Raw genomic sequence first — 14,449 nt, forward strand, 5'->3', positions numbered from 1 at the left:
TACATTCGTTTCCTCCCGCTGCTATAACATTATCACAAACTTAGTGGTTTACAATAACAGAAATCTGTTATCTTACAGTTCTGGAGCTCTGGAGTCTACAGTGGGTCAGTAGGGCTATATTTTTTCTGGAGATTCCAGGGGAGAATCTGTTTCCTTGCCTTTTCCTGTTTCTAGAGGCCACCTGCATTCCTTAGGTTGTAGCCCTTCCTCTGTCTTCAAAGAGAAGGCTAAGATTTTAGCTAGGTACAGAGAAAAAGGCTCATCTTTCCTTCCGCTTTGTTCATTTATTCCGCAGATATTAAAAAAAAAATATATTTATTTATTTATTTATTTATTTATTTATTTATTTATTTATTTATTTATTTATTTATTCAGAGAGAGAGAGCGAGAGAGGCACAGAGACACAGGCAGAGGGAGAAGCAGGCTCCATGCAGGGAGCCTGACGTGGGACTCGATCCCGGGTGTCCAGGATCACACCCCGGGCTGCAGGTGGCGCTAAACTGCTGCGCCACCGGGGCTGCCCTATTCGGCAGATGTTGATTGAGGATGAATATATACTACCTATGCTGTGATAGGGGACAGGGGCAGTCACAAATAGACAAATACTCTGATCTCATGGAACTTATATTTTGGGGCAGGCTAATAATAATGTAAGAAAGAAGAAGAGCATAGAAAAATGTGCTATACAGAGAGGTAAAGGCCAGGTGGCCACTTTGGGTGGTTCAGGCAAGCCCCTCTGTGAGGTGATATCTGATCTGAAATGTAGTGACGAGAAGGAGCTTGCCAGGCCACGATCAGAGAGGGACTTTGATAGGCACAAGAAAGAGCTTGTGCAAAGGCCCTGAAGCCGGAACGAGTTTGGGAAAGAGCAGAAAACCGGTGGTGTGGGTTGAATGTTTCAGGTGGTGGAGAGAGTGGAGGAGAGTCCTGAGAGGACAGCAGGGCCTGGTCAGGCAGTGCCTTGGGGACTGGGCTGGAGTTCGGATTTTACCCTAAGTTTGATGGGAAGCTCTTGGTAGGTTTTAAGCAGGATGCTAACATGGCATATGTAGACATCTTGGAAAGCTCACTCTTGAGTGTGTGAGAAGAATGGATTGGTGGGTCCCTGGTCCAGGTGGAGATGATGGAGGCCTGAACTGGGTGCTGGTCTTAAGAGATGGAGAGAAATGGTGTTTTTGGAGAAAAAGCCAATAGCTCTACTTCCTTGTTTCTCTTTCCTGGCATGCTAAGGTTTTGGGTTAATTATATCTCCCGGGAGAATGTTCTTGGATTTTGCCAGCCTCACAGCTGGGGGAAAAGTAGGAGGCCCAGGCCCAGTGCTTGTCTGGCTTTTGCCTAGTTTGTTGGTATAGAGGTGACAGCTTCGGTCAGTGACGGCTTCCTGGCAGGTTGACTACTTAGGTCATGTCTAGACATTCTTGCCCAGACCTCCTCTTGATCCCAAACCAAACATGTCCACCTGCTGTTAATTCCACCTCCCTTTGGAGAAACCTGCCTCCTGCCTTTGCTGATAGGCAACTCCTTTGAGAGGGCCTGTCCCGCTAGGGGTGGGGCATTCCTGGAGAGCTGCGTGCTTGAGTGGAAGAGTCTGCCTGTGCCCAGACGAGCAGTCCCTTCTCTGCCAGCCCTTTGCTGGCAGCCTCACTGTGTGTCACAGGTGGCTGAGCCTCTAGCAGGGGAGACTCCTTGGCCATCAGGAGTGCCCCTTGCCTCTTCCCCATTGTGTACTGTGAGTTTTAGCATGGAGGTTATTTTTGTTTCCTTAGTTTTCCCAGCCTCTTGGACACTTTTTCATCATTCATGAAGAAACTAATACTATCTGTTCCACTGCACACTTGCAGCACTCTCAGCATTCTGGTGAGTCGTTTTAGACATTAACTTATTGCTCCTCACAACGATCCTGGGAGAGCGGGAGCTCTCCTCTACCCTCCATTTTTGCCTTCTTTTTCTTTAGTCTTGCACCCAATGATTACTGCGTTAATAACCAAATGAGAATTCTGCAGTTCATAGATGCTGCTGGCGGCCATTCTTGCTGGTATTAGTGCTAAGATCAAGCATTCCTCTGTGTTTGAGGGATAAAACATGTGCCTGCTGTGGCTTTTCGCAGTCTGAGGGGACCTGTTTTAGAAATGAGGAACTGAGCCTGAGAGACGCAGTGAGCCTTGTTGTAGACCACGCAGCTGGGTCTGCTGGAGGGCAGGTGTGACCTTGAGCTCTGTCATCTGTCATGGCTCCCTCTGTCATGGCTTCCTCTGCTGGCCCTTTGGGCATCTCCATGGAGAGTGGTCCTCTGGCCGGTTTGAGGCTGTGGCTGCAGCTGCCTCGGTGAAATGAGTGGGAGCGAGACATGGATGCTTTTTCACCCCTACTTTGTGTTGACCTAAAAAATGCCTTGGTCTGGCAGCCCCATTCCCTATCATCAGCATTCTTTTTTTTTTTTTTTTTTAAGATTTTATTTATTTATTAATGAGAGACACAGAGAGAAACACACACACACACACACACAGAGGCAGAGACACAGGCAGAGGGAGAAGCAGGCTCCATGCAGGGGGCCTGACATGGGACTCGATCCCAGGTCTCCAGGATCAGGCCCTGGGCTGTAGGCTGCACCAAACCGCTGAGCCACCTGGGCTGCCCCATATCATCAGCATTCTTAACCCTGCTCGGTCCTTTAGCTCGGAAGACCCCTGCCAACAGTAGAAGGAACAGCAGCTCTGGTTTCCAGCACACCAGATCCTGGCCCAGCTACTAACCTGTGAGTGGGCAAGTTGCTTAAAGATTCTGTCTTCACCCTTCAATTTTCTCATTTGCCAGTAGTCTTATCCCAGAGAGTTGTTGCGAAGACGAGAGATAACATGTCACATGGGTGCAGCACAGCAGAGTGCTTCAGAGCCTGAGTTCAAAGCCCCTGCTACCTTTGGGGAAGTTACTTTACTGTGTTTAACTGTGTTGCCAGAAGTGTCCCACCATGACCAGGCACCATCTGCACAGAAATGTGAACTTCCCGTGTTGTTCAGTCTCTAACCCCTTCCTTTTAGAGGCAAGGGGATGGGAAAAACATGCTTTGGGACATGACATTTTCTTTTGCTGAAGCCTCCTGGATCAGAGGAAGTGTTTCCATTTATTCTCTAATGGGAAGGGACAGGGTCTGTATGGGAATGATTGGTGACGCCACATTAGAGGAGAATACACCCAGAAGTTCGGAAACAAGCTCATGCCTAAAGAGATCTAAGAGAACTATTGGCACCTAAAACAGAAATTCAGCCTTTCTTTTCAGAAAAATAACAGATGCCTAAATGACAGTGGCAAGGAAGAGAGAAGGCTATTGGTTTGTTTTTTGAGTAAGATCTCAGAAAAGAGCAGTTTATTATGTTTTGTCTTAATCTGCTTTGTTCTCCAGAAGAAGAAATAGAGGCTAGTGGGAATAGCTCTTTTAGCCCATATTTAATTAGGGTCTTCTGCAGCATGAGCAGAGTTTTCTTCATGTTCAGCTTGACTTTTCAGCTAGACTGTTCCTTGAAGGTGCCAAGGCTTTGCCAACCGAGTCCGCTGTGTCCCCTTGCACACAGCCGGGCACATGGAGAACAGTCAGCATGTGGCCATTCTAGGTCCACTTCAGCATCCTTTCTGTTTTCCAGAGTGAGTACATTGCTCCATGTGACTGTCGGCGGGCCTTTGTCTCTGGATTTGATGGCTCTGCGGGTGAGTTGCTAAATTCTCTCTCTGTTCTTTCTGTATTTTGTTTGCTTCCCCAAAATAACCAGGCCAACTTTCAGCCTGTGATAGAACCAAAAAGAAAATGCAAACCAGACACTCCCCCTTGAGCCTCTACAGAAAGGTGTGAACTCCCAGCATCCCCCAACTCTCTGAATTTACCTTTTAGTGGCCCTTTTCTCGATGCTTTTGCTATTAAAGTTTTCTTTTTCTTTTTTGCTATTAAAGTTTTAAAAAATTTTTCTTTAAAAATGCTTTGGACTTTTATTGAATATAGCATACATACAGACAGTTGTATCAATTAAACTGAAAATACTTGTGTAACTAGCACTCTGAATAAGAAATGGGACACTAACAGCGTCCCGAACCCCCCCTAAGCTTGCTGGTCCTATGTCATTCTCTAAGTGCTTGACTTCCAGATTCAGTAATTTCACTTTCAGTTTAAAAAACAAAGGGTAATGTTGAGCTACATTGGTGCCCTGCCCTAACTTTTCCAAAACTGCTGTGCCCTTGAGTTTTAGGGTGCTTCCCCCCCTTCAGACTCTCCTGTGTTACGCTAGCTAGACTTGGCAAAGAACTGCTTCCTTTGGTCTAAGTGCTTGTGTTGGTTGGCACCTCAGGGTTGCCTTTGGCTGGTACGTCTGCCAGAAGCCCTGAGTTCTGTCAGGCGGTAGGGACTGAGGGCAGGTAGGGATGGGAGGCATCCAGGAGTCGCTGTGAATACTGATAGTCCAGTTGATTTCTCTCAGGAAAGGTGAAGCAGTTCTCTTGGCGTAACTGGTGGAGCAGAGCACTGTGACCACTGTGCTGGAGTCCGTTTCCCCTCTGTCTTGTTGATCATGAGGCCTTTTTGACCGTAGGTACATAGTCCTCTTGACTCGTGCTGTGCAGATGGGGAGCTCCAGGGACCCATCAACCTGGGCTGCCTGAGGGCGGTCTCCTTCAAAGCTTGACCCACAGCTGGTTCTCAGTGGCATTGTCTTCTCTTGCCTAGAGTTTTTCCTGGAGTCAGAGGCCCATCTGCCCCACTGGCGTGAGTGGTGGTGGTAGGCTGGCCGCACAGGAGCTGGTACTTCTCATTGTGCTTCTCAGCCTGCTGCCACTGTGTGCAGCTTCTATGTGGTCGTCAGAAATTTTTCTCGTTCTTTTGCTCCCTTACTCCAGGCACGGCCATCATTACAGAAGAGCATGCGGCCATGTGGACTGATGGACGCTACTTTCTCCAGGCTGCCAAGCAGATGGACAGCAACTGGACGCTCATGAAGATGGGTGTGTAGAGGTGTGGCCAGCCCAACTTTACTTGGCCAGCTTTGGGAAGGGACCCTAGAGTTCCTCAAGGTCTCTGGATCTTAACCCTTTTGTGAGGTCATGGGCCCTTTTGAGAATTCAGGGTGTGTTAGTCTGCTTGGGCTGCCATAACAAAATACCATAGACTAGGTGAGTTAAACAACAGAAATGTATTTTCTCAGTTCTGAAGGCTAGAAGTCTGAGATCAGGGTGCCAGCATGCTCAGGTTCTAGTGACAGCCCTCCTCCTGATTTACAGATGGCCACCTTCTCTCTTGAGTTCTTATCTGGCAGGGAGAACCTCTCTTCTTCTTTTTAGAATCCTATCGGATTAGAACTCCACCCTTAGGATTTCAACATAGGAATTTGAGGGGACACATTCCAGTTCATGGCATAAGAAAACACTCTTTCTCTCATATCTACGTGTACATGCACACACAGAGGCAGACATCTGGGGGCTCTGGAGCTGGTACAAATGGATAGGCTAGTGGCCTTTAAACTTGTTTATTGCATGCCTCTGGCTCATGTACCTTCAACATATATGTATACTTGTTTATATGTTTATATATAAACATCTGCATTTCAAATGTGAGCAAAGATTAATTTCTTTCTTTTTTAGACAAAAATAAATACAAATAGACATCTTAATACTTCTTGCTAACACCCCAGGGGATCGTTCAGTGTATCCCTGGGGTATGGGTATCTCTCTTTGGGGCCCACATCTCTAGCTGTCAGGTCTGCCTGTTCCATCTCGTAGGTATGTGGTGGCCTGGCGGACGAGTCCTCCTTCCTTCTAAGTCTCCCTGTAGTTGGCTGTGTCTTCCCCAAGCCCCCCTTTCCTCAGGCGTCTCTCCTGTGTAGGGCAATTCTGGTGGGTTTGGTTGAGGAGTGATTCATCCCTGAGTTTTTGCCAGATATCTGTCTGCTAGGAAATAGCATGACTTCATCCTATAAAAGTCATACTAAGGGCATTAAAAGAAAACTTCGTTAGTAAGTGGCTTTTTAGTGGTTTGGAAAAAAATAGCCAAGAATCAAATAGCAAAATAACAGCTCAGTGCCAGCTTTTAGGCAGTTTTTTGGAATTGAGGTTCATGAGCTCATTTCTTTATAAACCTTTGAACTTCCCCTCTGTGGTTATGTGGTTATCAGCAGTCAGTAGGGAAAACAGTGAAGATAAGTACTGTTTTTAGAATATACGAACTTTCACTCTAAATATAGATCTATTTCCCCAAGATGTTAACTTTTTAGTAAAGATCTGATCAGTTAAGAAGCATACATCCAAATGTAGAAGGTATTGGCTTAGATTAAAGAAAAACTGGAATATCAAAAATAACTTCACTTCCTTTCTTGAGGTTTATTTGGTGTCCCATGACTCGTCTCTTGGAAATGGGAAGGGCTGTTTGCTCTTAGGAATTGGGAAGCCAAGGAGCCATCGTAAAGATGATGGTGATGAGACCTGTGTGGCCCTCTTGTAATCTTTGGAAAGATTTTTTGCTGCTGAGACTTGTGTTCAGACCCCAGTCAGGCCTGGTTCAGGGGTGGGAGCCTCCTATCTGCCACCCTACCTTACAGTGAGAGGAGAGCACCATGTCCTGTGTTTTCTGGTGTGAGATGTGAGGGGGGGGGTTCCCAGTTCCCAGCCTTCACCAGTCACGACCCAAGTGTTCATCAAGTGACCAGTAGTGATAAAGTGACCAAAGGCTGAGAAGATGTTCTTTGCAATGACATATGTGCCAGTGTTGTAGTGATTCCCAGGATGCTGTTTTTATGAATGAAAATCTTGCCTTTTCCTTTTTTTTTTTGTCTTCTTACTCCTATGCTTTTTTTTTTTTTTTTTTTTTAAGATTTATTTCAGAAAGAGAGGGAGAGCGTGAGTGTGAGGGGCAGAGGGAGAGGGAGAAGGACTCTTAAGCGGACTCTGTGCTGAGCACAGAGCCTGACATCAGCTAGATTCCACAAACCTAAGATCATGACCTGAGCTGAAACCAGGAGTCGGACGCTTAACCAGATGTACCACCCAGGCACCCCTGGTGCCATCATATACTTTTTAAATACATCATCTTATCCTTCTTGCAATCTTCCAGGATTAAGCAAAGTTTGGGTTCTCTAAGTGCTGCCAACCTACCATATAGAAGGTGCTTCATAAAGACCCTAGGATCATGATGTTGGTGAAGTGCATCCTTTGGGTAGGACTATGAGCTTGGGTCCATTGGGAATTGTTTCTTACCTGTTCTTCCCTTGGTAGGTCTGAAGGACACACCAACTCAGGAAGACTGGCTGGTGAGTGTACTTCCTGAAGGATCCAGGGTTGGTGTGGACCCACTGATCATTCCTACAGGTGAGTGAGCTGGGGTCCTTCCAGTGTCGGGGAGGAAGTGGATTCTAGATGCCTCTCCATTCCCTTTGTTTGCTTGTGGACTTGGATCATTTAGGGGCTCAGCATGACTTGATGTCATGATAAAGGTCAAGGTGAAGAGAAGAGTTTTGGCAGAGAGGCAGGGGAAGGCTGTTGGTGGTGAAAATAACCTTTTTACACTCATCCTGCATACCCAGTGCTAGGCCATGGGAGGACCGCTTTTCAGAAGGCACTGCTGCCTGCCTCAGCTGAAATGGCATTTGGTTCATGTATGGTTGGGCTACGTGTACTTCTCCCCAGATTACTGGAAGAAGATGGCCAAGGTTCTGAGAAGTGCAGGCCACCACCTCATTCCTGTCAAGGAGAACCTTGTGGACAAAATCTGGACAGACCGTCCTGAGCGCCCATGCAAGCCCCTCCTCGCACTGGGCCTGGATTACACAGGTCAGAACGCTGCTGCGCCCAACAGGGCCCCCAGCCCTTGTTCCCTGCCCGTCACCATTGTCCCCATCCCAGTCCTCTGAATCAGAATCCAGCTTGAGCTGGTGGGCGGTTTTGCCTCACCCTGGCACAGTGCGGCATTTGATGAAAGCAGGAGCTTTATTTGTTTCCACAGTGGCCACCTACTTGCCACTTATTTGCATAATTTATGCTTGCCACGCTCTTCTGGGCAGACCTTTGGCCGCTGCTAAGATGGCTTTTTTACCACTCTGTTGCTAACTGCCTCTAACATGTCTGATAGTGGAAACAGGGCTGGGGGCTTTCTAGGTTCCATTTCCTTTTCTTCCACCCGCATTTGGAGGTTTACCTTCCTAGGCCCCCCACCCTGTATCTAGAACCTTCTGCTTTAGAGGCTTTGGGTTGTGGGTGGGTTTCTTTGGCCTGTATATTAGTGGTTGGTGAAGAGCAAGTTGTGAACTGTTGGTGGGAGCTGAAAGTGTGGATTTATAGAACAGTGAGGGATGCAGAGAGAGGCCAGGGAGGTGGGGCTGCAGGGGAGAGAGCTGTGCGGTAGAAACAGAAGAGGAGAGGTGGATGGGGGATGTCTGGAATGTAGGCAGATTGCCCAGAGGGGTCCTGGGAAGAAAGCATTACAGCCCAGGCTCTTGCCAAGTTTTAAACAGCATTCCCGAGCTGATCTTCAAAGCCGTGTTGGTTGCGGGGGCAGCCCCCAGCTTGCTTTCCCTGTGACGCCCTCACCGGAGGGGATCACAGACTGAGGGGGATCGGTCCAGTGAGTGGCCTGGGGTCAGCTAAACATTTTCCATGAGCATGTTTTGAATTTTTTTCTTTTAACTGACTCAGAGGCTCCAACCTATTACTTGTACGAGAGGGGAGAACAGATGTTGGGGGTAAGACTTTTGGTCAGCAAACGTGAGTGACTCCTACGTGCAGGACACTGTGCCAGGTGTTGGGTGAACCAGATGGTTCCCCAGTTCCCAGGGGCAGGCTTGTAACCTGAGCTGTCAGTGCTGTTTCATGGCGGGTGATGGTGGTGATAGTGGTGGTGAAGGGGTGCGCCTCTCTAGGGCTGCAGTTTCATCTGGAGAGCTGCAGGGAGCCAGCCCCTGGCTGTGATGGGACAAGGGTGATTTGGAAGTTAATAGTCACAGAGTCAGATTGCAGGGAGTTCCTAGGTCTTAGCACCACGAGGTGAGTCTCTCAGCTCCAAGAATGTCAAGTGGTGGGTGATATTCCCCTGGGCCTCTAAGCCTGGATGAGTTTTCTCTGCTGGGCAGTATCTTCTCATAGCTTCCTGTGCTTCTGCCACTATTCAGTCTTGACACAAGATAACTATTGCTGTATTGATTGTCTTCCCTTCTAAATTGTAAGCCCCATGAGGGCAGGGGCTGGGTATCACTTAGAGCTGTGACTGCAGTGATGAGCACAATGTCTGGCAGATATCTATGCCCACGAAGTCTAGATACTTCAGAGACATTTGTTGGATGAACAAATGCATTAATTTTGTGGGTGAGGCAGTCAGGGCTCTCGAAAGTCAACAGGCTTGGACAAGAGGCTTGAGTCCAGGCCTCCTGTTTCCTCAGGCAGCATGCTCTGTATAAGATGGCCTGGGTAAGAATGTTTGGGATGGGTTCTTTCACTTGGCTCCCGTGCAGGGCCAGAGTCACAAGCACATTTGTTTCTTGCAGGCATCTCCTGGAAGGACAAGGTTGCAGACCTTCGGTTGAAAATGGCTGAGAGGAATGTCGTGTGGTTTGTGGTCACTGCCCTGGATGAGATTGCGTGTAAGTGCTCTGGCTCTGCTGTGTGGGCACATTACCTGGTCTCTCCCTTGGTTCTCTTGGAATCTGGGTGTTCACGCCAGTCTGCTTTCTGAGTGGCCAGGGAATAGACAAAGACCACGTCACCAAATGAGTACCCAATACACCAAGTAGGTTGGAGAAAGAATGATAGAGAATGGGAGAGAGGGACATAGCGTGGCTCAGAGTGGTATTATAGCCTGGGGCTGATGTGAAATCTGTGATGTCCACCTCTGGCCAGTCTCTTCAGGACTATGACACCACCAAGGAAGGACATTTCTTCCCAACATTTTGTGTCTGTCAACATTCATATGTCTCTCCAGCTGTAGAAATGGCATCATAGGAGATTGTTTTTTTTTCTCTACACTTTTCCTGTATTTCCCTCAGGTCTTCACAGTGCGGATGTTCTAGAAATATTTCTACATCAGAAAACTCAGGAACTGAAAATTCTTTACCAACTTTTTTTTATTTTTAAGATTTTATTTATTTATTCACGAGAGACACAGAGAGAGGGGCAGAGACGTAGGCAGAGGGAGAAGCAGGCTGGAGCCTGATGTGGGTCTCAATCCCAGGACCCTGGCATCACGACCTGAGCCAAAGGCAGATGCTCAGCCACTGAGCCACCCAGGCGTCCCTTCACCAACCTTTTTGATAACAATAGCAGTTTCTGAATCTTTAGACATTAAATAACCCTTATGCAGTTGTTTAGTACCTTGTCATCCTCTAGAACCTGAAGACATTTGGTTGACTCTTTTTGTCCTGTCTTCTGTTTTCTGATTGGATTTAACCCAAGGTAACTGAGAAGAGGCACTACCTTATCTGTTTATCTTCTCACTAGAGAAAGATACCCTACTACACACTGTCCTGTTTTTCCAACCCCCAACCCCCAAACTTTGTCAAATATCAGTGATGTTTGACATGTATGTCATATATCAGTGATTGATATCTTTAATTAACTACCTAGATATTGGCTAGAATAACAAATGTAAAGTTAATTTCTCCCTTTGATTTTAAGAAAATACATTCTTGGGACACCTGGGTGGCTCAGCGGTTGAGCACCTGCCTTGGGACCAGGGCATGACCCTGGAGTTCTGGGATCGAGTTCCACATCGGGCTCCCTGCAGGGAGCCTCTTCTCCCTCTACCTATGTCTCTGCCTCTCTCTCTGTGTGTCTCTCTTGAATAAATAAATAAAATCTTAAAAAAATACACATTCTTTTTTTTTTTTACAGATTTTATTTATTTATTCATGAGAGACAGAGAGAGAGAGAGAGAGAGACAGAGACAGAGACAGAGACACAGACAGAAGGAGAAGCAGGCTCCACATCGGAAGCCCGATGTGAGACTTGATCCCAGGACTCCAGGATCACACCCTGGGCTGAAGGTGACGCTAAACCGCTGAACCACCCTGGCCGCCCGAAACACATTCTTATTGTGGAAAATGTAGAGGAAATAAAAAGAAGAGAAAAATATCCACTATAATTTTGTTACCTAGAGATAATCACTATTAATATTTTGTGCGTATATGTCTTACAGCTTGATTTTTCTAATGTCTCTGTATACTCTAAGCATATATAATCATAATTTAAGTAAATATAAATATCCCATCATATGGTTATCCATAACTTACTTACTTAACCATTCCCCTAAGGATGGCCTTTGGGTTATTTTTGATTTTCCCATGACTTTATTATGATGCTACCATCAAAATCTTAGTACATCAGAGTCTCTGTATATTTCTGATTATTTTCTTATTTTGTGGTTGGCTTTTAGGGGTTGCATTACGGGTTAGAGGGTATGTACATGGTAGGGCTTTGGACCCATCTTGCCAGTTACCTGCCAGAAATGTTTACGGTGGATATGAATATGCCTGCCCTGGCACACCCTTGCCAGTCCCAGATACTGTCATTTTTAAAAAAGTGCTAGTCTGATAGGTAAAAAATATTGCTTCATTGCTTTACTGTGAGAGGCCATTATTTTAAAATAGAGGCAGTTCTTTTCTCACCAGGGTCTTTTTAACATTATGTTCTTCGGGAGAGCAAGAATTAGGCAGCTGGAAGCTATGGGAGCATAGCTATGGTCTCTGCTGGCCCCTGTACTGATTAAACATACAATGACTTCCCCAAACGCCCGTTGACACTGGCTCTAGGCAGGTCCTCCACTCTGGTTTGGTACCACAGTTTACCCTTGGGTGGGCTTGGATTTGGGTTTCATTCATGGGCCTAAGCCCTGCTGACTCACTGCTTTTGTTCCTGTGCTGGGAAGTTCCGCCTCCGTGGAGCTCCTCGACTCTTAGCCAGAGGGCCTTCTTTGAGCTCCCTCATCGTGGGTGGGTCTCAGTTTTTCTACCCTATGTCTTCAGAAGGGAGAGAGTGCTTGGCCCTTTTCCCTTTACTTGGGAGTGCCAAAGGTTTTCCCTGTGGCAAGGCCAGGCTTGGCTGGTCACCACCAGGCAGACCATTTCAACTCTTTTGTTTGGAGGGTAATTTGCCTGTTTTTGGACTAACTTCCATTGCATTCCGTTCCCGGGGCAGTGCTGTGGCAGCATAAGGAACAGATCTGGTGCCATCATTTGGTGGACATGAGCAACTGCAGCTCAGAGGTAAAACCAGGAAACAAGGTTTCCTGCTTTTCTGAGAGATGAGTGTCACTGAATCCTTCTGTAGAAGCCTTCCATGGATGCCAAAGTACTTAAAAATTCCTGTTAAAATCTCAAGTCAGGCAGGTGACAGAGTCTTTTTTTTTTTTTTTTTAAGGGCTGTTCAATCTCCGAGGATCGGACGTGGAGCACAATCCCGTGTTTTTCTCCTATGCAATCATAGGATTGGAGACGATCATGTGAGTGTTTGCCCCACAAGGGAGAGTCCTTCCTTCCTCACAGCTCCTCAGATGCTCTGTCTCCCTTCCTGGTCAACCCCATCGCTGCCTGAGGTCCTGCTGATGCATTGCTTTTCTTCTGCTTTTCCCCTTTCCTGCCTCTCTCTCCCTTTCCCTTCTGATCTTCCTACACAGTAGGTGTTTTTTACATCTCGCCTCTTTCTTAATCTTCCAGATGACTTGAAATCCATGAAAGTATCTCTAGTACTAGGAGATGAAAAAAAATAGGCAGGGACATCAGAACAAAACCGGAATGGTTAGTTCACAAGATTGCTTCTGCAAAGTCTTGGTCAGGCCATACACTGGATTCTAGGTTTTGTAGCAGCCAGTGCAAAGGGATGGATAGGCTCAGTGCTACAATCCTGGGTACACAATTCAGATAAACTCAGGCATTTGAAGGTCGGAAATGACACAGGAAGATGGTTATGCCTTGTTGAATTGTCTATTTATCTGCCAAGGAATTGCTTGTGACCTTCTTGTGGTTGTGCTTCTATCTGGATGGCTCTCTTTATTCACATAACATTTATGAGTTTCTAGAGTCTCTGTTGGCTGCTAGGTTGCATCAGACAGATAGGGTCTGGGGCTAGAGTTGGGGAGATGAGTGTCTCTTCAGGGGGTTCAGGCATGTAAGTGGGCACTGACTTATCAGTAGGATGGATATGGGGCCTGGCCTAAACTTGGGGGGTCACAGGAGACTGACAAGTAATACTGAAGCAGAGATCAAGGGCACATGTGAGCTGGTTAGGTGAATGGGGGCCATGAGGAATGGTGATCTAAGCAGAGGAGAACAGCATTGTCAGTGGCTCTGGGCAGGGGAGAGCACGATGGCTGTGAAGGACCTGGAGTGGCTTAGTGTGGTTGGAACACAGGAGTGTGAGGCCGGAAGGCGAGCAGGGGCCAAGGGGCCATGGAAAGGAAGGCCTGTAAGCCAAGTCCAGGAGCTCCGACCTTTGTTCTGAGGACACTGGGGAGCTGTTGAATGGATATTTCACAAGCAACCACATGATTGGGTTTGCAAATCATAGAGAATACTATGGCTGTGAACATGGGATGGCTAGGGGCAAGACTGGATCCAGGGAGATCAGCTAGGAGGCTGTGGCACAAATCCAGCAGGGAGATGGTGGCAGCGTGAACCTGGCCTGTGACTGGGCAGGGCTGGAGTCAAAGCTGGACAGATTGGATGGGATTTAGACTATAGAGATCTTAGTGGAGGGAAGGAAGGACATCGGGGACTGGCTGGAGGAACGAGGTGGATGGATATAACATACACAGGGATAGAGACAACTTGGTGAACAGGATGTGGGAAAGGAACACAGAGAAGGAGAAGCTGCTTGGTTTTGATTGCTAAAAGACGGAGCCTGTTGTATTTGTGGGCCCATGTTCCTCCCTCTCGCTCACATGCCCTCTTTTCTCTGCCACCTCACTTCTCGCTTCTCTGCAGGCTCTTCATTGATGGTGACCGCATAGATGACCCCAGTGTGAAGGAGCACCTGCTTTTTGACTTGGGCCTGGAAGCCGAATACAGAATCCAGGTGCTTCCCTACAAGTCCATCCTGAGCGAGCTCAAGGCTCTGTGTGCCAATCTCTCCCCAAGGGAGAAAGTGTGGGTCAGCGACAAGGCCAGCTATGCCGTGAGCGAGGCCATCCCCAAGGTTGGTAACCCTGCTGAGGCCCGTTCAAAGCCTGCACCTACCAGCTGCCAGCCCCTTCCCAGTTCTGGCATCCTGCAGCTTTGTCTTTGAAACAGAGGTTGTTCTGGACGATCTCTGGGACTGGCTGTCAGGTTAGGGATGACCTGTCCCTAAAGGAGCCCTTTGGGCTGGAGCCATCTTGAGGGTCTGAGGGCCCTTAGAACTCATTGAGTCTTCTGTGTTTTCCAAAATGTAGCATGAGAGAGGATCTTAGGTGGTAAATATGAATGCTTAGGTTTATTTAAGTGTTACCTGTTTTATTTTT

At 47.2% G+C, this 14,449-nt stretch overlaps 1 protein-coding gene across 9 annotated transcripts in view; it reads left to right on the forward strand.

The window, feature by feature from the left end:
* Positions 1–14,449, forward strand: part of XPNPEP1 (X-prolyl aminopeptidase 1) — a 54,534-nt gene that overhangs the window by 24,126 nt on the left and 15,959 nt on the right. For 8 of the 9 annotated variants that reach the window (XM_077877678.1, XM_077877685.1, XM_077877680.1 and 5 more), the window contains 7 exons: positions 3,639–3,702; positions 4,879–4,983; positions 7,246–7,338; positions 7,657–7,800; positions 9,507–9,602; positions 12,373–12,454; positions 13,935–14,145. In XM_077877678.1, the coding sequence (XP_077733804.1) occupies positions 3,639–3,702; positions 4,879–4,983; positions 7,246–7,338; positions 7,657–7,800; positions 9,507–9,602; positions 12,373–12,454; positions 13,935–14,145 (795 nt within the window). The remainder of the gene's footprint in view (positions 1–3,638; positions 3,703–4,878; positions 4,984–7,245; positions 7,339–7,656; positions 7,801–9,506; positions 9,603–12,372; positions 12,455–13,934; positions 14,146–14,449) is intronic. The other variant, XM_077877687.1, reaches the window with a different exon arrangement.

This window comes from Canis aureus, chromosome 29 (genome assembly GCF_053574225.1).
Source record: "Canis aureus isolate CA01 chromosome 29, VMU_Caureus_v.1.0, whole genome shotgun sequence".
NCBI lineage: Eukaryota > Metazoa > Chordata > Mammalia > Carnivora > Canidae > Canis > Canis aureus.